Genomic DNA, 25,959 nt, shown 5'->3' with positions numbered 1-25,959 from the left:
CATACTGTTAAAATTAGCACAGCTTTAGTACATCTTCCCTTTCTGTGAAGAGAAAATAGAGATGTGCACAATAAGAATTATCTGGCACTGTTCAGCTTTCATTTTATTGGTAGAACTTCTGCTCTATGCTTGTCCCAGGTAGGGCATTACTTTTGTTCACCTGAAAGCATGAGTTCTTAGCCAAACCCAAACTACCGTTTCCCAAGAGGAAAATCATCCATCCCCATCCCTTGAGACCCTGCAGACAAGAAGAGAGACTCCAGCTGAGAAGCACAGCAAGCACCATGGAGTCACAGCTGACACAAACCAAATAATGTTAATTTCCACTGAATACAACCTGACACCCAAACACACAAGCCCTTGATGGGAGCTATTGGGGTGCCAGGCCTTCCCTGGTGTCCTCACCCACAGGTTCCTGCATGAGGCAGACGGTCCCACCACTAAGATTCACCAGTATGGTGACAATAACAAGCTGCAGTGATACAGACAGGCTTTCTCACCATGATTTTTGTGTTGTATTTTCTTCCACCACTCCCCTTTGCAACAAAGAGCTGCAGCTTCACTCCAGGCTGTGATCAGCTGCAGACCAGACCTCTCCAAGCAGCCACTGTGACATTGGTGACACTGACCCTGGGCTGAGACCCAGAGGGGGGTCCTGCAGGCACCAGCCATGCCATCAGGAGCTGTCACAGGGCAGGGGTCTCTGGAGAGATTGTTTCACAAGTGGTTCCCTTTTGAGGTAGTTTGGGATGTTCTTACTCTTCCACCATGGGCTGAGCCCATTACAAAGACCTCTGGGTCTTTATTCACATTTTTAGAAATGTCTCTTATTCTCTAAATAAAGACTATCAGCGCAGCCCACATTGTCTCTCTGTGGATTTATCTATGAGATGACTCAGCTTCAAGGCTCATGTGGTATTTTAGAGTCTCTGATAACCTTTAATGCCTCTCTCATTTAGCAGTGAAATTCAAGTGCTGCTTCTTGAGAGCCTTTTGTGAACCCCAGAGGTTGCATGATTCCTACAGGCTGATTATTCTTTAATGTCTATGTGGGCTCCCTCCAGGCACAGAACATTAGCTTTGCAATGCTGCTCTGAGTTTATTTTAAAAAATTTATTCAGATGGTTGCCATGAATTGTCAAAGCAGAGAGAACATCCTTCTACTTATTAAACACAGCTCTCACAAGCACAAAACAGATCTTTTTGCAGAGTACATCTATCTAACAGAGAACTCCTGCAGTTCTCTGTTCTTTAATTAGCTCCATATGCAAAACGCCCCAGTGAAGAAAATGAGGCTGGGGTTTAGAACAAAATAATGAAAATCCTTCCATTTAGTGCCCAAAAGGCTGAAACAGCAGCTCCTGGTCCAGCAGTGACTCCCACACATTGCAGTGGATGTTAAATGCAGTTCTAAAGGAGTGACTGTGTTTAACATGTCTCAGTCACTGCCAGAACTGCTCTCAGCCGGGCAGGATGCACTGCTGCTGTCACTTGGGCAGGATGCACTGCTGCTGTCACTTGGGCAGGATGCACTGCTTCTCTCAGCCCGGCAGATGCACTGCTGCTGCTCCCAGCCGGGCAGGATGCACTGCTGCTGCTCCCAGGCAGGATGCACTGCTGCAGCATGCACTACCGCTCCCGCAGGCTCATGATCTGCCTCGGGCAGTACCAGCCATCTTCTCAGTCAACAATCCGGCCCACCTGCTTCGCCCAGCACGACAGGAGCTGTTCTCAGAGCTATTGCAGAGTGTCCCCCTCGGCACTGGTGTGTGGGTGGCCAAGCGAGATGCCGAGATGGCTCCTGGCATCCCACAGCTCCCACGCAAGAGGCGCTTGCGTTCTGCCTCTTTCACTGTCCCTGCTCCTCAGCCCCGCTGTGCTGCGCTCTCCCGGCTGCCGCTGCCATTAATTCACGGAGACAGCTCCCCGCAGGGCTCCGGTTACAATTCTCCATGGAGCTGGGCTCACATTGTGCCTTACCTGGGAAAGGATCAGGCTGGCAGGCAGCAGCCAGGGCTGGGCGGTGGCGGGGATTCCCTGCCCGCTCTCCTTGGAGGCTCAGGTACCGGGGAACTTCTTCGTTCCTTGCATTCCCCCCACTCACACAACCTGACTTGGTTTACACAAGAAGTGTCCCGGCTCGGGGGCGTTGCCAAGGGGCCGAACTCTCTTTGCAGCTGAGGCTTTCCAGGGCTCCGGGCAGAGGTCACTCAGTGTTCTTGCTGCAGAGGTCACAGGTGGAAGGCTGCTGAGTGATGGTATGAGCAGCAATTATATACAAGCACTGCACAGGGTTTTATTTCCATAATCTCCGTGGATCTGCTTCCCCAAAAGAGCTCCAGTTACTGCTATTGAGAGTTCAAATCTTGATTTTGTCTTTTGATGGTAAAGGGTCAGAAAAAACTCTGTGGAGCAGTGTGGGGTCACAGTGCTGTAAAATGAAGATGCTCTGTGTTTCTGGCCATCTTGCCTTCTACACTGCATGAGCTGAAGTTGGGAAAAAGCTGCCATGTGTTGGTATGGGGATGTAACCAGTGCTCTGAATACCAAACTTTCACCAAAAGGCAATAGGATTGAAGAGCATGTGCTCTTGGCTTCAGTCTGTACTTTCAGAGGCCACAGCTGACCGGAGCAGAAAGGGGCACTTACCATGACTGAGTATGCTGGTGTGCCAGGAATGCTGCACATGGCTGAGGTCCAGGTGAACTTTCACCATTACCGTCCTAATAAATTTTTAACAAATGATCAATAACAAAACTGATACCCACTTGACAATCCAGACCTGGTGGTGCTTTGAAAGGGATTCTCTGCTTGCCTGCAGAGAGGTTCTGATGCTGCCACTGTGTCAATTTTTCACTTTGCCTGGAACACTGTACCAAGAAGCCATTTGTTTTGGGTTTTTTTTTAAACAAAGTTATTTTTAATTATTGCTCTTTGAAGCATACATGTGAGTGCCAGGTGTGGAAGGGGTAGCAATTGCCCTCCTCATGGCACAATGCCCTAAAAAGATAAGCTAAACAGGGCAGACCTATTTTTCCCCTTAAAAGCAAGCATTAGCTTCAATTACAGAACAACTATTTCCAATCAGCTGTTTTTCCCTCAACTAGGAATAATAAGAATAAAATGCACCTTCAAGTCAGGCTTCTCAAATCATGTAAACAGCTCATTTAACATTGCTTGTATTTTATAAATTCTCCACTGACTCCATTAACATTGCTTCTGTTATTTTAAAGACCATTTTCAAAAGGCAGCTTTCTGATTTATGGATTAAAAACCTGTATTTATGGCCTTCTGAGAACCACTGTGCAGATTACTCACAGGCTCTACAGTGCCTGGCCATTTTCCCTCAGGTATTCAGACAAATACACTTGGCAGCTTGGTCACTGTGCTCCCAGAGTTCTTGTGCCCAGTGACATGCAATTCCAGAGAAGGTTCCTCAGGAGCAGGACAGCTTCTCTCAGGGCTACTTCTGTAGCCAGGACACACAGCACTACTAAAATACTTGGTAAAGCCCAGCATCATGGCACAATGAACATCTGTTTCGGCTGTGGAAGAAACCTGAGTTTAATTAGTGGCTGCCTTATTCATGGTCTAGATATTTGGTTTAGGCTGAATATTGTTCTCACTGAATTCTTGCAAACAAAACACAGTGAGATTTTAAATACAGCAACATCACTGGTTTGACTCATAGCAAACACTGGCTTAAAAGAGTTTTGCCAAGGGATTTATATAAAGTCTCACTGAAACTGAATAATCTCTTCTGGTGATTCCTCCTGGCCCAGTCTGCAGCAGAGCTTTTCCCCACGTGTTCAGGCTTTTTGGGCATGCTGACAATTGAAAACTACCTAAAAACAATGCCCTGAAGGTGCTGCTTGAAAAATAAATTCTTCAAAAGAACAGCAAGGACTTTGCAAATGACTGTGCAGGAATAAGCTCAGAGTTTGTGATTCACAAAACTGTTCATTTAAACTGCTTACATCACTGATTGGCTCTTTGATGTCAGTGAAGATCACCCTTTTCCTGACCTCCTCTGAGCAGCCTACCAGGATTACACAGAGCCAGGAAAGACTCATGGCTGACAACTGCCAAGAAAGGAAGTAATTATTTTCTTTCATTACAGTGTATTTTTACTGTGTCACACATATAAACAGTAGAAATGAGTGCAGGAGTTTCACTGAAATGGTCCATAACATTTCCTATGGCTTTGTGCAATCACCAATTCAAATCTGAACACCCACATAATTTTTCATTTCAAACACTCAGCCCACCCACAAGAGGCAAATATTTGTATGGTTCTTTTATTGAGATGATGTCAGTGTAGAAACAGATGGACAGACAAGAGGAAGGGGAAATACACATTCAGTTAAGAGGAGCAATGAGTCCTATCAGTCATGTCCACAAGGCAGTTTCTTACACACTGTCCAAGTGGAGGGCATGTCCAGAGTGTGCCTGGAGCATCCCAGGGCATCTGAACACTTGTCAGTGGCACAAACAGGATTGGAAGAATCCACCAAACTGAGCCCTGTGATGAGAGTACCTGTGGATTCCCAGGGTAACATCACATATAAAAATGTCTGGCCTGATGGTGGGTGTTAGATGGGGATGCTTTGCTCGAGATTTTCTAATTGTTCTTCAAAAAATTTAATCTGCTCTTCGAGGTCCTTCTGTTCAATCAGTAAGGAGGTCTTGACTTGAACAAAGTGCTGATAGTCCTGGAGCTGCTGCTCTGTCAGGTATTTGGCAAGGATTCCAGAGACCACACGTTCTCTCCTGTCCAGATTCTCCTTCAGGTCCTTTGCATCCTCCCGCTGCCGAGACAAGAGCTGGTGCCGTTCATTCAGCGATTGCTAATGGAATAAAACACAAAGCAGCACACCATGAGAACCCATCATTCCTGGCAGGCTCTGCTTCTTCATTTGGAAGCCACAGTCGATTTAATTTAATTACTTCCTCTTGTGGGCTTTGTGTTCCACCTGAGCTTTTTCTCAATTGAATTACTCATTCTTGTGGCTTGTAAGGTAAAGACACGGTAAATGCCATCAAGGCTTACTTCTCCTATGCTGCCCTCATGAAACAAAATCAATAAACTTAACATTCTGGTCCTTTTGAAGTATCCTGTAACAATCTTCAGTCAATTAGAAGCTCTTTAAGGTATGTATCTTTGTGTTTTTTGTGTTGCATGTGGCCAGAGTGCTGCTATCATATTAAAAAGATAGAGTGGCTTCTATTAAAAGGTCTGGGTTGATGCCAAGATGATTTTTTGCTTTTTTTCTTTTATATACCTTTTATATATCCTCAGTACTCTTAGCATGCATATTTGTAATTGCTTAAGTCTGATAACTTAGCATAGTCCTGGTATTCTGTTAGGCCAGGAGACCAAACACCCTGGAGGTGGGAAAACCCTACAGTGTCTTGGGAAGCCAAGGTGCTCTCTAGAAAATACCCTATAACTGAGATTTAGCCCATCCAGGGGGGAATTCCTCAGGATGGGGGGACATCATGCCATTCATCCAAGCCTCTCATTGGGGTATCTTTGTTAGATATGCTAATTTGTAAGGTCTATAAATGGTATATGCCTTCTATCATGTGTGTGCATTGCAGTGCATTCCACCTTAGCAAAGTGGGGCACCACAAAGATCCTTATTAAATACCCAGGTAAAAATGCTTTATCCCTTAACCATGCATGGCTCTCAATTTTTTAAGACCACGGAAAGGCACCAGTGTGATAAAATAACTGTGATCTGTTTATCAAAGGTTTCTGTTAAAGGGTTGGGCCTTGCTTGTTCTACAGGATTTTTGTACCTTTCACCTTTAGCTAATTCTCATTCAGCTGTAATAATTTTCATGGGGATTACAATGCTGGAAAATATTGTCTTTCCAGACAGTGTACTGACACCCTAAAAATTGAGTAAAAGATTGAGACTGCTGTTTTTGCTGACACGAGGGCAAATGCAGTCAGTGGGAGATGGTTGTCAAAAATGTTGGCACTTAACCAAGTCTTCATTAGGCATTTTATTCAAATATTTGAATAAATAATTTAAATGCGCTTCCTATGAAGACTATAAATGTAATACCAGAGAAACAACACCCTTCCTGCCTACCATAAAGTGAAAGTAAGCATGAAATACTATTTAAAATTATTCACATTAACACAACTGACATTTTGGAAGAGGTGAATCCTGGCTCTCTATGTCACACTGCATGAGAGAACCTTTTTAGTGCTAATCTGTGTGTGAACCAAACCAATCCAGCAGCTCTGCTGTCTCTCACTCTTGGGTTCTGAGTTGTTGGAAGCTCCCGAGGTATTAAAAAGTCTTTTTTCCCAGCCCTGTGCTTGAGGAAGAAGTTGAGATTCCTCAGGTCTGGTTTTCAAGGTTGTTTATTTTCTCTTATCTGATACATTCTTTTTCAGACCTACTTAGATCTGTCCAGCAGGTCTGGTTGAGGCACACTGACTGCCCTCAGGGCAGTGTTATCTTTTTATACTAAAACCTATGTGTACTTTATTTACAGTGAATTTCCAATACCTATCAGCTATGTTAGACAATCTGTTCGACAGTCTGTACCCTAAACCAATCCAGAAGTGCCACCATCACAGCAGAAGTTGGAGGACAAGAAGAAGAAGAAAGACAGGACACACCCAGATCCCTCCATCTTGCCTGTTGAACCCCCATTCTAAAAACCCCAAAAATCTACTTTTCCACCCTGTGATAAACTCACTGTCATTCCATTCAAACCCTTGTGGCTTGTAACTCCTCACACAAAGTTGGTAATTGTTTGCATGGGTTAAAATCGAAGGCACAGGCGTCTTTGACTCCATGCCAAGGTCTCTGAGTCCTCCAGGGCAGCCAGAGGAATGTCCAGGTTCAGCCATCTCACCTTCTCCTCAGGCTCTGTGTTGCCATCCGTCCTGCTGAGGGCGTTCTGCACCCGGGCCAGGCGGCTGGACAGGCAGAGCAGGAGGCTCAGCACCTTCTCCAGGTCCCCAATGAACATCAGGTAGCGCTCAAACTCCTGCGGCTTGCACAGCTCCCTCAGCAGCACCTCCAGCTCCTCGCCCCACCTGGCACATTCCCTGACTTCCAGGAGAACCAGCTCCTGCTCCTCCCACAACGCCTGCAGCCTGGATTGGAGACTGGCCATGAGTTCCAGCTGCGAAAAGAAAAAATAAAAAAATCACAGGAACTGTTACTGCCAAAGAGAATCCGTATCAGTCCTAGAGAATGGATTTTCTTCACATTGTCTTGGCCAAATTTTTGACTTTTAAAATCATTTTAAGCTACAGGAAAGAAAAAAAGGGGGGAAAAAAGCAGCAGTATTTTCTAAGCTGTACTTAATTCTCAAACTCTGAAAAGCAAATTACTGGTAATCACCCTAGCTGCTGATATATTCTCTGGCTCAGAGAGCTTCCAATCAGTCAGAAGGGAACTGCAATAAAGATTACACCATGATTACACAGAACTGTTGTTCTAAGACATGAGCATGAAGTCCCAGCTCTGCACCAAGCTTTAGAAGAATTGATTGGAATTTCATTATCATATGCACAGAAAAAGTCAGTTCCACGGGCAATCCAAGCAGGCTATGGTGCCTGGGTAGCAAAGTAATCAGAGGAGGCTGTTTCAAAGGGAAATTATATGGAAAAAGGCCTCAAGACTTGAGTGGGAGCACACCATCAGTTCTTTGGAAGTTGGACAGTGCCAGCGTGAACAGGAGCAGCAGTAAGACAGCAGGAGGAGCCTCAGGAAGGCAGATTGTCATACCTGAGATGGAGATGGCCAGGGGAAAAGCTCACCTAACTATGCAAAGCTACATAATCACCCCTGCAAGCTCCATACTTCTGTCACTGTCCAGCTGTGCTCTCCTTCTCTGCATGTATGGAATTAATTGGACACTGGAATGTGCAGAAACTGCTACCAGCTCCCAGAGTAAAGAATATTTCTTATTTAGGCTGCCAGTTCTAATTTATTTTACAGATTTTGAGATTAGAATTGAGTGTTAAATTGGGAGTTTGCTGCTGCTGCACAGGAGCTGGTGGTGCAAGGAAACCTTTAATGGTGATAGATGAGAGATCAGAGTCAAATCAGGCAGGATTTAAATACCACCAACTATGATCAATATGCCAATGTGCCAGGACTTCACCTTCTACCAAAAATTGATTCAAAGTTACCTGTGAAATGTTATTGGGATAGAAATATCCATAGCAATAATGACATTAATAAGATTTTCTTTGTCATGATGGAAAAACAGTGGTTCCTGTGATGGATATTTACATACTTTCTTAGATGTGAGGTCATCTAGCTCATTTGTGCTGTCCCTGTTCCTCTTCAGGACTTGGTTTCTCATAGAGGCACGATATTTGCTCCTTTGCTTGGTTTCATGCCCAGATTTTGGACATTCTTCTGGTCCATCTCCATGACTTTTCCTGCTATTGGAACAGAAAATAAATACCCAAAGCAAACATTTACATTTCTTCCCTAACACTGAATTAATGGTTTTATCCATCTTGACTTCAGGATCACTCTCTTCTCACCACAGGAGAGCTTCTAATTTTTTAGAAGATATGGAGCAAAAGATTTGCAGCCTATGTCTGTTGCAGTCCCTTTAATAAGGAACCACTGAACCACTTTTCTTCCATTATATACCCTTAGCCTCAGACATTTCTTGGTTGTAAATCAGAAAGCAATATGTTTTTCTAATGAAACACAAATAAAACCATGTGCTTAAGTTCATCTTACTACTCTCATACTAGTATGGATAGTATCTGTACATTAAAATAGACCAAAGTGCTGGAAAATTTGCTTTGTCTACTTACTCATTCTCCTGCACACGCTGTGCCTTTCCCCTTTTCCTACGTGATTTATCCAGCATGGAAATGTTAACAGGAAACAAACTCTCCATCAGGTTCAAGGCAGTTTTTCTAAGGGGATGAGGCGTGAGAATGTCCTCCAGAGATCTGTCTTTGGCAATGATCTCCAGAGCAAGCTCCTGGTACCGCTGCTCCTCAGAAGGCTGCAGCCTCCTCTGGGCGTCTCCCTGCAGGGGAACATCATCAGGGTTGCTGTGCAGGGATGTTTCCTGGGCAAGGAGACCTTTGCCTGGATGTTTGTGTCCTTGGTGAGACCCAGCTGGTGCTGTGTGCAGATGCATCCCCTGCTCTGGAGAAGCTGCAGGCTGCTGCTGCTCTGCATGCTTGAGTGCAGCATTCCCGCCCAGAGACTGAGTTCTGCATTCCTCCTCCACTCCAGCATTCTCCTTGCTTCCACCTCTTGGGACAGGCATGGGGGTTTCAGGAGTCTGCTCCTTTTTATCCTGACCACACCCATGTCCAGTTATGTCATTATGTTCATCATTCTTGGGTTCATCTGTCTCCGGATCACAGAAACTGTAAGGAAGGAGACAGTTCCTTTTATTTGGAACAGATTTTTTGCAGACTGTTTAAGAGCTACGATCAGATGTTTGTGATGTTATGGTTCTGTCTGGAACTTTCAGCTACTTTTATGCTAACCTGCTAAACTAGGAAATTTAAGAAAAAAATTAATTTTACATAAGCCATTCAAATGTCCAGAAACCACTGGAATATTTTTGAAAGAGTGGAAATTTTTTTACTACAAAAGAGTCAGCATCATTGCCTTGCTGAGACAGAATTCAGATGTTTATCTCCCTTGATGCTCCTCAAACTAGCAAACAAATATAGAGAGTTAAACCACAAACTTCCTAACTAGTGATGTGTAAATGGCACAGTTTTTTTTTTTCCTGTGGAAAAACACACCAAAATCCCCTATTGCAGCAGTCCTGATCACAAAGATTGTCCAGGACTGGGTATCTCCGATGGAAATGCTGTTTTCTCCAGGCTCGGAGGAGGGAGCTGTGATCCCAGAGATCTAAAGGAGCAGGGACAGCAGCTCAGGGGCTCCTGGCACTTCACTTTCCGCGGTGGGAACGATTTGAAACACCCAGAGAGCAGCGGGGAACATTCCCGCAGGGACAGCGAAGGGAGCAGCGCTGGGGTCCCACCCCTGGTTCATGGGCTGTGCCCAGCGCAGCCCCGCAGCCTCACCTGGAGGGGCCGGGGCAGCTCCCAGGGCGCCGGCGCGGAGCTGCTGCACATCTGGCACATCTGGCACATCTGCACGGCTCCTGGAAGGGAAAACAGCACACTGGGGCAGCCAGCACTGCAGGCGAGGCAGCTGCTGAATTTTGCTCCCATTTATGTTATTCCCACAAAGGGAAGCTGATGGTAGAGCTCCAAGTAGCTTCACTGAGGTTTGTGCTTTTTCCTTTTTTTTTTCTTTCTTTTTTTTTTTTTTTTTTTTTTTTTTTTTTTTTTTTTGTGTATTTTTTTTTGTTTGGTTGTTGTTTTTTCTAGGGCGAAAAGTTTGTTTTTTGTTCCTTTTTTTTTTTTTTTTTTAATCTTTGGGGTTATTTTTGTCTACCTCTTTTTTATTAATTAAATTGCTATTATGCTCTTCCTAGGTAGCATAATAATATTTTTTTTCCCCCTAGAAAACCAAAAACCAGCTGTCAACAAAAGACACCTCTACTGTCATAGCAGTTCAGAAATTCAGCATTGGTAGAAGTTTGTCTCTTCAGTAGGGTAAGTTTAATAATTTATTTTTTGGCCCTTTATTTTCTTTATTCTCCTCAACAATATTGACAGCTACTGTCTTTTTAAAGAAAAACGTTGGTAATTTATAAAATTTTCTCTATAATGACCTTTTTTGGGATAGGGCTCTAATGAAGTTGCTGTCATTAACAATATAGACTACTGAAGCACAAACAGCCTCATCCAGCATACAGCACATGTTCTCTGTGAATGCATCTTCAAGTGCCAGAGTCCCTCTTGAGTTTCTTTATGCCCCTCTTGAGTTTCTTTCAGGTACTGGTGTCTTACCTGTGTGGAAGAAGGAGTGGATTTTGGTCTCTCAGGAGCTCTCCCAGATGCAGAACCCCCTGCCTGTGGGAGGCTTTCAGCAGATGGGCACTTGCTGGTACAGCTCCTGTCCCCTTGGTTGGGATCACACCTGCTGCTCCCGTTCCGTGGGGGAGCAAAAGGCAAAGGAGGAAAAACATCTGGTGATTTCTGTTCAGAGAGAGGTTGGCAGAAAACCTCATCATTTTGCATCTTCCTGCTTCCATTTGGGTTGGAAATCTGGCCAGGAGGGCCTTTGGGATTTGACAGCCTCTCCTGCAGGGGTGGTTTATGCAGTGGGAGGTGTTGTGACCCCCCTGGCCTTTGACTGATCTTTCGTTCCATGTATTTGATCAGTGCACTGTGCTGGATTTGTTTCAGCTCTGTCCTGGAGACACCTGAGCTGGAAAATGCCTTTCCTCTGTTCTCCAGATCCCTTCTCCTGGATGCCACTGTGCCTTGGTCAGTGGTTTCATCCCTAACTTGACTCCATGATATTTCCTTATCCATTAGGTGATTGAGCTTCTCAGGCTCAGAGTAGCACAGTTTCTTTTGCTCTTGGGTTACCCTTTTCCTTCCCCCTGCTTGACCTTTTTGTGGCCTCCTTATTTCTTCATTTCTATTGAAACTTTCCAAGGATTCTAGATGGGAAGGGGAGCAAGGAACAGGTTTGGCATCCTCACTTGCACTGGATAATGAGAAAGACCGAAGGTGTTCAATGGATGGCCTTTTAGAGGATTTCTGTCTCAGTCTGACAGGCAAACTCATCTGTAAGTCTTTTCTTTTAAAGGACGTTTCTTTGAGAACCTTTTTCTGAGCCATTTTAAGTTTCTCTATGTAGTCATTCTGGAAACTCTCTTCTGTGAATGAGGCAGGACTCCTGAAAATGAGATCTTTATTCTGAAGCTGGAGATCATCAGCACTGTGCTGGTGGTGGTGGCTGCTCCTCTGGGGCTGATGGCCTTCTCTTTGTATCTCCAGACACTGTGCTGATGGAATTTCCTTTGGTGAGCTCCTTGAGTCCTTGCTGGGGTGCAGGACACTGGTGGTTCTCCCTGCAGACAGATAGTAAAGCATGGGAGTTGCCTGCCTGGTTATTTGCTCCCCAGCATGGTCCAACCAGAGCTGTCTTGAGAGCTGTGTTTGAAATACAGGCTGCAGTTTCTGAGCAGGAGGTTCCTCTTGCTCCAGACACATACTGAGGTCAGGACTGCTGTTGTTACCCTGCTTTCCTTTCTGCACTTCTTGTAATGACTGAGATGTGGACTCTTCCTTTGGTCTGAAAAAAGCCCTTTGGCTTGTGCCATCATCACAGCTCTGCTTCCTTCCCTGGTCCAGCTCCTCACACTGAGGGTGCTCCACTTCCACAGCACTGCAGCTGCAGGACAGTGGTGATCTCTGCACTTTGTTTTGCTGGTTTGGGACTGATTCCCTAATATTGCTCATAATTTTTCCTTCAGAATCACAGCACTGATTTTTGTCTGCATAACTGTTCAGCTTCCTGGGAGCATTTTTATTTAGAAGGGCATTCTCCATGTATGTTAATTCTGAGCTGTCCTCAAACACATCCTGATCCATGTCTGAACTCCACTCAGCATGGAGCGGGCCCTGAGCACAGGGCAAGGACTCTTTCCTCTGGCTGGAACCTGGCACAGTGCTTGGCAGAGCTGCTTCTCTGGCACCTGCCCTACACACACCCCTGGGACACTGTTTGACTTCCTGTGTATCATTAACAGCACTGGGCTTGGAATGTGCTTGGTGATAGGATTTGGAGTTCATCTCTTTGGGAATTTTGTTACCATGACCTGAATTATATGCAGAAAGTATTTTGGGGACATTCACCACAGAGTCTGTCTTTAAATATTCTTGAAAAATGAACGAAGAAGGTCTCCTGAAAATGTGTTTGCTTCTCTTTGTAGGTTGTTGTGATGGTCTCCACTCTCCATTTTCCTCTGTCTTTAATGGCTGAACTTTTGATACCTTTGTGAAATCAGAAGAAAGGCCCTTGTTTTCCAGAGGCTTTTCCCTAGGAGGCCCTACATGCTGCTCTGTGAGTGCATCCCAGTGCTGGCCCCATGGTCCCTCCCTGTGCTGCGCTCCAGGGGCTGGCTGCCCGCTGCCCTCAGTGTGCCCAGCAGAGCCTCTTCTCTCTCTTGGCGTGTCCAAGGGCCTGGTAGTGATGTTACAGCTCTTGGGACACCTGGGAGGGGACAGCAGAGGAGCTGCCAGGGCTGCAGGGCCCTGATTTGAAGTCCTTTGGGCAGGAGTAACTCCACAGCTGTGGGAGCTGTTGGGGATGCTCAGCTCTGGTGCCTTGGATGCCTGGGGGGATCTGAGGGCAGGGTGGGCAGCACTGAGGTTATAAATTCCTGTCACGTATTCTGAGTCCATGTACGGGGCCTGCTCTGGAGGCACACAGAAATAATCACCTTGGCATGATGGTGTGGGGTTCTCTGGGATGTTTGATCCTCCTGAGAAAGAGCTGTAAGCAGAGTCTGCCCTTCCAGGGAGGTGCAGGAGATGCTCCATGCTGCTGACTGACTTCACTGACAAAAGATGATCATTTTCAGGAGAGGCCACAGGCTCCACCAGCTTCCCAGCTCTGCCACCTTGCCTCTGAGTCCATCTTTCTATCTCATTCCCAGCTGAAGTCATGTTGTAGCATTTCCAGAAATCCAAGTCTGATTAAAAGCCCACAACCAAGTGATCAGAAATGAAAATTTTTCTCTACAGTTACATTCCAACAATATCTAGAGAAACCTAAAAAGAAAGAGAAATGTGTGAAAAGACTCAGTGTGAGGATTCTCCTGGCACATCTTGGCAAACCTTTCCCAGAATCCTAGAAAAAGGTGCTTGAGACCGACAGAGCATCTTGGTGAGACATTCTGCTGCCAGTCCCAAGTCACAGATTTTAAAAGATGGCCAGATATTTATGGCTGCAGCTCAGAACTCCCCTGAAAACCGCCAAATGGACTAGGAAAAAGCACCAGCATAGAGTTCATGAACAACAACAGTTTTTGCAGTCTGGAAAACAGCCTGTGTTTATCAGCAGCACTTGACAGTTCCTCTCTGATAGCTGTGCATGATGCCCACAGGTTTAGTTTAACAAATGGATCCTCAAGCAGCAACCCAATGGGCCAAGAGGAGACAAGCAGGAGATTCTCACACCAACAGCCTGACCCTCAGCCCCTCTGCCAGCTTCAGACCCCCTGACTGCTCTCAGGCAGGAGGAATCCAAATACAAGACTGAGCCTGGCACCAGAGTGCTGCTAACCAGCAACCTCGTTTAGTATTTCTCATTTAAACCAGCTCTAGAAACTGATTAGTTATTAAGAGAAAGCAAACAAACAATCATGAAAAGCTTCATCAACAAGTGCTCCAGTAAAAGGCCTTCTGAGGAGACACAAATTGTGTCCAGATCCCTCCAGAATATTACATGTCTGATTTATTCATAAAGGTGGGACTCACCAGACACTAATCTGCCATTCCCAATATCATATTTCTGTGGTGGGATCTCAAAAAGCTGGCAGAAAGAGAGGTTTCAGGGTGATGTTTCTCTTAAAAAAAAAAAAAAAAATCACATTCCTGCCTTGTTTCAAAGACAGTCCTGGTATCATTCATTTTGAGCCAAAGCAAGAGATGGATAGGAGCCAAAATACACAAGTTAATCTATAAATGAAACTTGGACTGGTGGGGCACACTAAATAAATTAACTAGTTTCTGGGAAATGAAAACAGCCTAACACCACAAAGTGGTAATTTGCCTGCTGTTTTTTGGGTTTTTTTTTTCTGGGCCCTTGCCTTGTTTTTTAACATTTTAGTAAGAAACCAACTCAAGGATGTCTGGAGTTCTCTCTGTCTTTAGATCATTTAAAACAAAGCTGTGAAATCTAATTCTGTGAATTACAGGGTCACAAAGGAAATAGGAAACATCAGTGGCTGATGATGCTATTCCCCATCCTTTTCACCATGGTGGGTTCAGGAATTTAAAGAAATAAAAACCCGAGCTACTTGGTGAAAGAAAAACATTGGATTTTTTTGAGCTGCTGAGGGAAAAAAGCATTGAATGACTGCAGTGACACTCAGTGCAGATGGGAGGGGACCATGGTGTGTCCCAGTGCAGTTGCATTTCCCAGGAGTGCCCTGGAGCTCTGGCCCATGGCTGTGACCCCTGGGAGAGCTCAGCAGGACCTGGGGGTGCTGCGGGTGCACAGGACCAAACCCCACAGGAGCCACACATTCCACAAGAGGTCCAGAAGACAGATTGCTCTGTCACTCTTATCTCCCTTGTTTTAATTAAATTTTTCTCCCAGAGGAACCTCTCCAAGCAGCTCTTGCTGTTGGTGCTGTAAACAGACAGAGCCAAGTCCTGGTCTGGGCTGTGCTGGCACAGTTCCATGGAAGCTCACGGAGCCACCCTGATCTACAGGGAGAATTTGGCTCCAACTTTTCACAGCAATGTCTAGAACCCCAGTAACTGCTGTGATTCAGTTCATGTCTATCCACGGAAGTGCTCTCCTGGTTTCCTATACCAGTCATTCCCAAAATCTCTTTCCCCCCATTGTTTCAAGCTCCTCATTGGATTTTCAGTGAAGCTGGCAATACAGAGAAGAAATTTTGACTCAGGATTTTATAACACCAGAAGTAATAGGAAATATCATTTCAATATCTTAGAAGACTGAGGTAAGAAGCTCTGCCTGATACTGAAACACACCTTAGGGAATACTTTTGTTTCTTTTGCAGAGGATATTTCCTAAACCCTGGCAGCAGAATTGTTTATTTCAGTGTGTTCAAAGAACTGTGTGGAAGCTGCCCTCTCTTTCCCATGTAAGAGAAAACCACGAATGTCCTTAAAACTCAGCTGACATGAACAATGACATTATTGCTCTCAGAGGGGAGGAGCAGAGCTCCCTCAGGGACTGTGCTCCTCTGGCTCTCAGATACATTCTGGCAAGGCTGGAATGCAATGTGCCACTCCAGACCCACTTGCTTGCTTTGTAAACCACTGGAAGCAAGAAGAAAAATGTTAAATTAAAATATATCAGAACCAAAACCACTGAAAGAGGAAGGGAAGTGTATTAACAGAGTAAGAATGCCGGGAAGTATATCCACTCCATGCCCAAGGAAGAAATAAAGCCACTATGAATCTATTACATTCCAAAGTGGTTTTCTTATTGTTTTTTGTTGTTAAAAACAGGCTAATTTAACTTCCATCCGCATCAACCTGTTCTGTTCTAGGGAAAGGTGATTTGCATTGCACAATCTTGAATTCTTTGCAATCAACTCAGTATGACAAAGCCTCCTGTCTAGCAAATAAACTCTGTACAGAGAAAACCCAGTGACTCCAGACCACCAGTCAGTGCACAACTCACCTGTCTTATAAGGGCAAGATTTATTATAATTGCAGTTTGGTCTTGTTTGACCTCATTTAGAGTTTGCCAGGTGCCATAATTGATCTGTAACTCACCTGCACTGATATACAATGCTTGCACAAACAAATCATCACCCACCAGAAACACAGGTATTCTCTCTATCTCTGATTTGCCCTCAACAACCCAGGAAAAATGTCCCTGGTATATAACACAGTTTGCAATAATTTGTGTACTTGTGGAGCTCCCTTGAAATGACCAACACAATCTTTGCATTACAGAAGCAAGAATGAGAATTTTCCTTCTCACAAACACAAGCAGAGTTCAAACCTTCTTAGCTCTCTTGTTGTGTAATTGCCCTTTTTATACAAATGGCTCCATGAAATAAAGGGGAAACCCACAGCTGTTGATCTGGATCAAACTACATTACACAAGTGTTCTCCAGAGGAGAACAAGTGTGCAAAACACAAAGCAAACACCTTGACAACCTCCCAATAATATGTCATGTCCACATTAGTGAATGACCTGTTCCTTATCAAAGGGTAAACACTGGATGTAAACATTAACTGAAATTCTTCAGATTCCAGCCTGTTGCACAGGCTGCAGCACCCGACCCATCTGCTCCCCAGACCCTGAGGTTTCATTGCTACCAAGAGATCACCTGAGGGATTCTTGCTTTAGCAGGTGATCCTCCTGGCTTTCCCAGGGCAGAAATCCTGGGGAAGGCAGGTGCAGGATCCTGGGGAAGTCAGGTGCAGTCTCTGGCATCCCAGAAACCTTCAGCAGGTCACCAGTTGGTGATCTAGCACAGGTTCCCAGGTCTCCATCCAGAGAAACCCATGCCCTTGCACGACATGGATGTATTCTCTGAGATATGAGATGTCTGGAAATAAGAGCTGCTTCTTTGACCAGATTCTGAAATATCCAGAAATTTCAGACAAATGTCTGAAGTCTTCAGATTCCATCCCTTTGGCCTGACTGTTGAAAGGGTGAGAGAAATGGAAGGACACTCCATTCAGAAAAGTGTGGCTGGCATTTCCTGTGTGCCCAGCATCTCTGAAAGTCACTACTTCTCTCTTTCTCTGCCTTTTCTTTTTAGTAGATACTTTCTCTTTGTTTTTATTTGTTTCTAGCTTATAATCAACAATTTTATCCCCTTGGGTTTCAACCTTAGGTTTCTAACAGGAAGGCAAACATACCAGATGATATTGCCTTTGGTTGACTGAAAACCCACACTTTCTGCTAATCTGCATTATTTTGCTAAGATTTCTGAAGACTCTAATCCCTGTTTTTCTCATTTAGTGCAATTTCCAGAGCTGTTGTGCAGGTGGTAATGGTCACCAGGGATATTGCACATCAACACCCAAGGACAAACCTCACATTTGCCTTCTAGGCCCAGTGGAAAGCTCACCCTGCTACTGGGAGCCAGGGAAGTCAAAGTGTCACACAGTCCCAAAACAAAGCCTGAGTGGGATTTAGAGGAAGTCTGTGCCTTGCGTACACAGAAATAAATTTCACCATAGTTTGAGGAATGTAAACATTTCCAGTAAGACCCACGGATACACACTTGAGGCTTTCTGGAGCTATCTAAGTGTCATGAGAAATTTAGAGAAGGATGAAAGTAATAATAACAAAATGCATCTGAGTATCCCCTTTTTTGTGTAGGGGCACAGACAAACCTTCCTAGACCCCCTCACCCTGCTAGGCCAGGCTCCCTAAGGAGGAGGAGATCCCTGGTGAGCAGCAAGGGAGCTTTGCTGGAGCCACAGTACCAGAATGGGTCCATCCTGCAGCTTCCTGGTGTCACTCCCAAAGGGAGGACATCCCACTGGTGCACAGCAACATTTGGCTTTTCCCCAACGTGCCTATGGGCTGATGAAAGCTGTGGCCCAAATAAACTGCTTGTGGAGGTGAGAGCTGTGGCCCAGTCTCTGGGCAAGGCATTAATGAGGAAGATCAGGTTTGGCAATGCTTCACAGCCCTGGGGAGACCTTTTCTGAGCCCCCAACAGGGTCTGACCTCTTAATTAGAGCAGTCACCCACTACATACCTCTCCATTGTCCCTGAATTCCCCGACTTTCCTTCTTCAGCCTCAAAAATTTCTCTTGGTTGCCATCAGCATGAGTCTCTGTTCTATTAAACACCAAACACTGTTTCTTCTAACTCTGTAAGTGCTTCTCAGAAAATGATTTTGCCAGAAATCAGAGTTTCATCCCAAATGTACGCATTTCTTCCTAACCACTTCCATTTCATCCCTGTTAATGTCATCATATTTTCCTTATTTCTTTTTAAAATCTAATCAAGTTCATCTGATGCCATAAACTTAGCCCCATACTGTTTTTACAGGCTACAGAAACACCACCAAGAGAATTAAAAAATACAGACTCCAAAGTACTAAAAATCAAAAAGGAAAAAAAATCTAATGACACTGTTGATTTTTAAACATCAGTCTTTAGAATTACTATATATATTATTAAATTAACTAATTAATAGAATAGAATTTAATGAATATCTATAATAAAGATGTTTGCTCATTTCTACCATGCTGACTGCTTCCCAGCAAGGCTGTCCAAGAAACATCAGGGAAAAATAAAATTCTCATAGTCCCCTGACCTGTCCCTGGCTGCACTGAGCTTCCCACAGCTCAGGCAGCAAGTCAAGCTCACAAGAGAAGAAATTGGCCTTTAAATAGGGGTAATCCATTCAACATCTGCTTCCACTGACATGGTTTTAGTCCAGAATCCCATGAGTTGGTAGTTGGTTAGCAATCTGGGCATGCACAGTTTTAAAAACATATTCATTATTAATTGCCTATAATTAGAAAAACCAAGTGCTTATTACAGGCAGCTTCACCAGGTGCCACACATCCCAAACCCAGACTATCCCAGCACTGCCTGGATCAGAATTTGGCTTTTCCAGCTTTATCAGAGCTCTGGGAGAGCTGACACACAGACTCAATAGTGAGGGTTGGCTGGCTGGGAAATGTCATGAAGTCATCTTATCTTTGAAGAATTGTGGTTTTCTGGCACCTACCTATGCTTTATTCTAATGTAAAACTATTCTCAGAAGCTTTATGGATGGCTCTGTAAATGCAATCCAAGAGCCCTTTCCAGAACAACACTGCAGATTCCAATTTCTACGTGCTGTAGTTATGTTTTCCACAGGCAAAGCTGCAGTGAGAACAAACATTCCTGCTGCAGCTCCAGTTTCAGGCAAGGATGGATCCAGATGGATCCAGAGGTGCTGACTGGGGAAGGAGCAGTGTCCAGTCCACCTTAATAAAATGGGATTATATCTATATATCTATATATCTATATATCTATATATCTATATATCTATATATCTATATATCTATATATCTATATATCTATATATCTATATATCTATATATCTATATATCTATATATCTATATATCTATATATCTATATATCTATATATCTATATATATATCATCTATACCTAATCTATAATTTATGTTTATAAATATATGTGTGTATATAATTTAAATTATGGCTTCAGATGGATCAAAAAGTTCATTCTCTGCTCTCCTAATGTACAAAGAAGCTTTTTGCTGAATTTTGCAAGCTCTAGACCGTGTGCAATGAACTTCATGAAGATACAGAAATGCACTCTCTTCACTACATTCCCTGAGTAATTTCCATCTAGGGAATCCCAGGTAAAATGTGTGACAGAGAATCCCACCAGACCTTCCCAGAGCAGAGGGTGACATGGTCAGGCTGGCTCACCGAGATTACCCCTGAGAACAGGGGAGCACTGGAACCAGCTGCGGGTACCTGGAAAACTTCCCAGCACTGACCACAAGTGAGGGGGAGACTGGAGCCAGGAGGGAATCAGAGAGAAAGTGAGCACAGGGGTGGAAGTGGAGCTTCATCCAACACAACAATCTCCCTGAACCTCAGAGAGCATCTTACAAACTTCAATTCTATTCTGCCACACCAGTAGGACTCTGCCTTACCATGAAATCACTTGAGTCCCGAAGCAGGAGCAGAACCTTCTCAGCACTCCTCCTCACTACAAATTAATTTTTTAATACCTTACCACCCTCAGGAAATCACATAACTTTTCCAGTCTTTCATAGCAGCGGTCTAAAATATAACTGGCAAACAATATTAGCGCTTCCATTTTCGTGTACATAAATCAAGGATTATGAAGTCATACCAATTAATGTGGTATTTTAAAAAAGTCATTAGCTCTTTCTTATTTTGACATAGGAGACAGAAACTATTCCTTTCCAGAGGATGTCTGTTTTCAGTCTAATTCATCCAGATGTTAAATGTAATTAAGCCTGCCTTTGGGCTGGAGCAGACAGTAATGCAGTATCCAGTTACTACAGAACATTCCACTGGAAAAAGAGGAAACCACCAAATATACACAAGAAATAATATATTAGCCTGCTCTGTTCCTTTGGCAAATACTGCATTCCAGTATTTTCCCATAGCTTTTGTTTGGGCAGAATTCATCAGTGTTTATGCTTAATCTCACTAAACATATCTCTGGTCTCCACAACAAAAAATGAAAACCTGGATTAGTAGTTAAAAATAATCTGGAAATATCCAATAGTTACATGAGAGCAGCTTTAGTGGTGAGGTGGGATTAGGGGCAGAAATCAAAGCCTTGGTCTGCCAAGGGCATCACAGAATCACAGAATGGTTTGGGTTGGAAGGGTCCTTAAGGATCACCCGGTTCCACCCCTGCCATGGCAGGGACAGCTTCCACTGTCCCAGGGTGCTCCCAGCCCATCCATCCTGGTCCTGGACACTGCCAGGGATGCAGGGGCAGCCACAGCTGCTCTGGGCTCCCTGTGCCAGGGCCCCAGCACCCTCACAGGGAGGAATTCCTTCTCAGCATCCAAACTGATCCCACCCTCCTGCAGCCTCCTCCAGACATGCTGCAAGACTGGCAGGGGATGGCAGAGGAAAAATGCTGGGGGTAAAAATAAATAATTCCCATAAATGAATTCAATTCTGGGTAAAGGCAGCACTCAGAGCTTTTGTGAGACTTTCCCCAACAGGTGATGGCAGGACAGTGCTCACCTCTGAAATCAAGTGAGTAACTCAGAGCAGTGGAGTTTCAGTGCCAGGGTCTGCTGGGGACACACAAGCAAGGGACCAAGGGATTCCCTGTCAGGAGCACTTCATGGCCAGCTAGTGCCCATCCAAACAGAAAGGTGTGAGGTTTTGCAGATCCACCTTTCTATATTTAACCCATTCTACAGAAATTCCACTCTGAGCTCCCAAATAAATCCTCTATAATCTGCCATTAGCCTCAAACATTGCCTGTGCTGGAGAACCATTCAGTACATTTTGTACCAAGGTGGCTCATTTCTGTGTGAAAATGTCTACCTGCCAGACCCTTTACCTGACCCAGTTAACACAGACCTAGATTTTATTTATTTAAAAAAACCCCACACAATCTGTACACTCAAGGTTAGAACAGAGGTCCTGTGACTGTGTCAGACTCAGGTGACTCTCCAGACTGCCCACAGGGGTGCAACTGGTCCCTCACACACTACAGCACTGATAATTTTAGCATTTTAAAGATAATTTTTCTGTTACAAATTCAATTCTGTCCTCTATTGTTTGGTTATGTTGACACATTTCCCTATGAAAATTCCACTTTATCCAGTCAGAGATCCCGAGGACAAGCCCTGAAGCTCAGGTGGCCTGGTGCAACCAAGTGTGCCTAAGACAGCTTCCAGCCTCAAGTTAAACATTTCAAAATGCGGCTTTAACATTTTCCAACACACATCCTGCCCCTTCCTGTGTCTCCAGGCTGCTGTTCCAGGTGGGAGCAGCTGGGCTTTGGCAGCAGGTGCAGCTGAGAGCTGAGGCAGCCCTGCTGGGGAGAAGGGACTGGCAGAAAAGCACAGCGCCCGTTTGTCACACATTTCTGCTCTCAGCACATCCACCAGCTCCTGCCTGGCCCTGGCTGGGCTGATGCACCAGGTTTAGGTTGTTCCTCCCCAGTGGGAGCTTTGGCTGGGATGGCACAGTCTGCACCTCCTCTTGCTGAGCCCCCCAAACCCCTCAGGTGGCTGCCACGAGCCCCCAGCCTGGCACCAGCCTGGCACCTGAGCCACAAGGCCACCAGCAGCTGGCACGGCTGGGGTGTCCCGAACACCAAAGCCAGGGATCACACAAACTGCACCAACCCTCTGTGGTGTCCCCCAGCTGCCCAAGGGACCCTGCTGAGCTAAAGGAAAATCTGCTTGTCAGGAGAGACCAGAGGCAGCACGCACTGTGGCCCTCAAGGTCCGCGGCTGGGAAATCCCTGAATCCCTCCCCAAACACAGGCACTGATCCACAGGCTAAGAAGCAGCTCCTCAGACCGTGGATCAGCAGAATCATCTTCTCCAGACTTGCAGCAAACACAATATAAACACCAGAGCAGCCAGAATGTTCTTTCCATTCTTTTCTTGCAGAAAGCAAATACACAAACAGCACAGCAACTGCTGAAGGCAACATGTACCAGGTACAGGCATCTAAAATACACACACACAATACATAAACACACACAGAGATGTTGTTTGGTTTTGTTAGAATCACAGAACTACAAAATGCTTTGGGTTAGAAGGTACCTGAAAGCTCCTCCAGCTCCCCCCTTGCTGCCATGGGCAGGGACACCTTGCACACAGCAGGTCAGGTTACCTGTCAGCTCCAGACTCTGCAGGCATGTTCCCAGTGAGTACACAGTGCCCATTTCTACCTCCAAAATTCTCTCTATAAAACAGAAGCCAGTGCTCTGGTCCCACATCCCAGCTGAGAAGATCTGACAGTCAGTGAAGCAGAGCCTGTGCAGGTCACAGTGTGACAGCTCTCCATGCTCTCCTGTGTCAGAGGCCATTCCCTGTCTCACCTGTCCCCTCTGACAGCTCTCCATGCAGTCCCAGGTGTCAGAGGCCATTCCCTGCCTCACCTGTCCCCTGTCACAGCTCTCCATGCATTCCCAGGTGTCAGGGCCATTCCCTGCCTCACCTGTCCCCTGTCACAGCTCTCCATGCATTCCCAGGTGTCAGGGCCATTCTCTGTCTCACCTGTCCCCTGTCACAGCTCTCCATGCTCTCCAGGTGTCAGGGCCATTCTCTGTCTCACCTGTCCCCTGTCACAGCTCTCCATGCTCTCCAGGTGTCAGGGCCATTCTCTGTCTCACCTGTCCCCTGGGCTGTCCCGTGGCTCCCATCCTGGCCATCCTGCAGGGTGGCAGTGCCAGGCTGGCAGTGCCCTGCTCGCCGTGCTCTGGGGCACAGAGGGAGCAGAGCAGGGCAGGAGCACAGGCAGCGCACAGAGGGCTGGGCTGTGCATTATCTCACCAGTCAATCATTAACCACAGGGCTGGAGCTCCTGGCTGGCTGCCACCGCTCCCACGTGGGCACCGCTGAAAAATTCCATGAAAACGCTGCCAAGGCCACAGGGGAGGGACCAGGTGAGGCCTCTCCAACCCAAAACACTCCTGTGCTGTGTGACATCCCACTGGGTGTCCCCACTCCAGGAGCATCCCATGCTGTCCCCGGCCTGAGGTCACTGCCAAGAGCCCTTGCTCTGAGCAGTTGAGAAGCACTGCTGGACAAAAATGAAATAAATGCAACTGAAAGGAGTTAGATATAATCCAACAAAGGAGTTAGAGCTGATTTTTTAAAAATATTATGTACTGTTTTCTTAGGGGGAAAGAAAAAGGGCGGTACAGTAAAAGTTAATGCAGCTCAAGGCAACTCGGAAGCTGTGTTTTATATGCCACAGTTTTGCTTTGTGGGACTTTTAAATGATTTCAAACATTTTGTTCATAAAAGTGCACAGAAAGCACAAAGGCTTTAATCTGTGTTGTGGGACTCTGAATCAAGCCTCTGCAATAAGTTGTTTCTGCCTCCAAATATATTTGATGAAGCCTGATATAATTTATAATGGCCTTAGTCAGTGAGATGAATTCCCACTAGTTTCCAGATGGGCTTAAAAAATAAGCTGATTTTGTGCCACTATTTTTTCCCTCAAACTAAGCTGGATAATGCCATGCAGGCCAGAGCTCTGTGATTTGTTATGTACTGTCTCTCCAGGGAGCACTGGGCATTCCTTCCACATTTCCCACAGAAACAATCTGCTGACCTGTGGCTGTGCTGGTTTCACACGTGGGGAAGGACAGAAGTGGGACCAGGCTGAGCCCTTGGGCTGTGCCTGGCCTCACCCTGCTGTCCAGGCTATGCCAAAGGCTGGGCCAAAACCACCCCAGAGAGCCTGGAGCTGCCTTCCTGGGCAGGACAGGGATCCTTTTGTGGGTTCTCTCAATCCACTTCTCCTGAGCAGGAAGAGCCTCTGGTATTATTCACTGATTATTCATTTAATTAATATTTTTCTGTGAGCAGCCACCCAGGCTCCCCTTCAAAGTCCTGTACACAAACAAACCATCTCACAGATCAATTTTTTCACCAGCACAAGTGTTCAGTAAGTCCCCAGGTATGGAGAAGGGCTCCTGAGAAGTTACTCAGTAACTAACTCAGTGTTTAGTCATTGCATTTAATGGCATTTTCACACAGCAGTGAGTTGGTACCTGATCAAGTGTAGGAGGAGAGGGGACATTTCCAGCAGTCTGAGAAATGAGAAGGAAGAAAATCCTGCACTGGGGAAAAAGGCAAAGCTGAGCAATTCTGCTGCCAGTGATGAGCTGGGCTCTGGTCTGGGAGCAGAGCTGGCAGCTCCAGTGGTACATTTCTTGTTTGTACATTCCTTTTAAAGCCAGTGAAACCTTTGTGCAGGACTTTCACAGAATGCCTGGTGTGGGACAGCGCTGCAGACAGTCTGGCCTCAGTCCTACAGGAATAACCCAGGTTCCAGCCTACCACATGAGAAAGTGGAGGAAGTCAAAGCCATCATTCACCCTGCAGCCCAGAGAGTTAATTCAGCAGCTCCTGCCCCTCCCAGGACTCCAACAGCTGAGCCCTGCAGCAGGAATTCACTCTGGGCAGTTCGGTTTGGCTCTGGGATTCGTCACACATCTTTGTAAGGTTTGGCCCTCTTGTATAGGGAGGTTTTTAAAGACATTTCAACACATGAGAGCTGTCCAGACTTTTCCAGCCACAGCACAGTGCCCAACTTCTGTCTCTGTGACACAGCTGTGCAGGCATCCCAGTTCAAGGGTCCTTCAGTGAAGTGTCTCTTGTACGTTAATGGGGGATGAACAACACTCTTCTCACCACACTCTTGTCAGGATAAAGCCATTAAAAACTGTGGGAATCTTGAAAACAAACACAATCCCTGCATAACCTGAGCGTGCTGAAAGCCTCTGCAAGGTGCAGAGTGTCAGCAGATCACCTGAAACTCTGCAGAACTGCACAGCCTTGGGAAAACAGCCCTGTCACCACAGTGCCACCCAACCTGAGCTCTAAACCAGTGGAAATGTCACCAGAAACTCTCACTAATTCACAGCACTGTGAGTGTGACAGTAGCATTCACCAATTATAAAATATTCCCAACTATAAATTACGTGTTCCAAATGCTCCTCCTCACTTACAAAGCAGTTGCCTTGTAAAGAAGTTATTGAATGTTTCATCTGGTCTGCAGCTCTAGTGGTGTGCATCCCACAGAGGCAAATTGTTCCCAGGCTGGGTTCCAGGAGGGCTCTGCAGTCCCACTCACATGTGAAACACTGAGCAGAGCTAACAGGGAGCTCCTC

General features: G+C 45.5%; 1 protein-coding gene across 4 annotated transcripts; it reads right to left on the bottom strand.

Moving 5' to 3' along the window:
* Window positions 1–4,300: 4,300 nt before the first annotated feature.
* Window positions 4,301–23,494, bottom strand: LOC132080405 (protein Shroom1-like). Of its 4 annotated transcripts, none has more exons than XM_059483562.1 (7): window positions 23,391–23,494; window positions 10,892–13,669; window positions 10,058–10,137; window positions 8,813–9,382; window positions 8,275–8,425; window positions 6,880–7,152; window positions 4,301–4,847 (listed from the first exon to the last, which is right to left on the bottom strand). In XM_059483562.1, the coding sequence occupies exons 2-7, from the start codon at window positions 13,562–13,564 to the stop codon at window positions 4,593–4,595; spliced, it is 4,002 nt and encodes a 1,333-aa protein (XP_059339545.1). In that variant the 5' UTR covers window positions 13,565–13,669; window positions 23,391–23,494; the 3' UTR covers window positions 4,301–4,592. The 4 variants fall into 4 exon arrangements, with proteins under 4 accessions (XP_059339545.1, XP_059339548.1, XP_059339547.1 ...); XM_059483565.1 differs by having other exon boundaries at window positions 8,275–8,422; XM_059483564.1 differs by having other exon boundaries at window positions 23,449–23,490.
* Between the last annotated feature and the right edge of the window lie 2,465 nt (window positions 23,495–25,959).

This window comes from Ammospiza nelsoni, chromosome 16, assembly GCF_027579445.1.
Source record: "Ammospiza nelsoni isolate bAmmNel1 chromosome 16, bAmmNel1.pri, whole genome shotgun sequence".
NCBI classification, from domain to species: domain Eukaryota; kingdom Metazoa; phylum Chordata; class Aves; order Passeriformes; family Passerellidae; genus Ammospiza; species Ammospiza nelsoni.
This window is presented reverse-complemented; position numbering and strand designations above follow the sequence as displayed.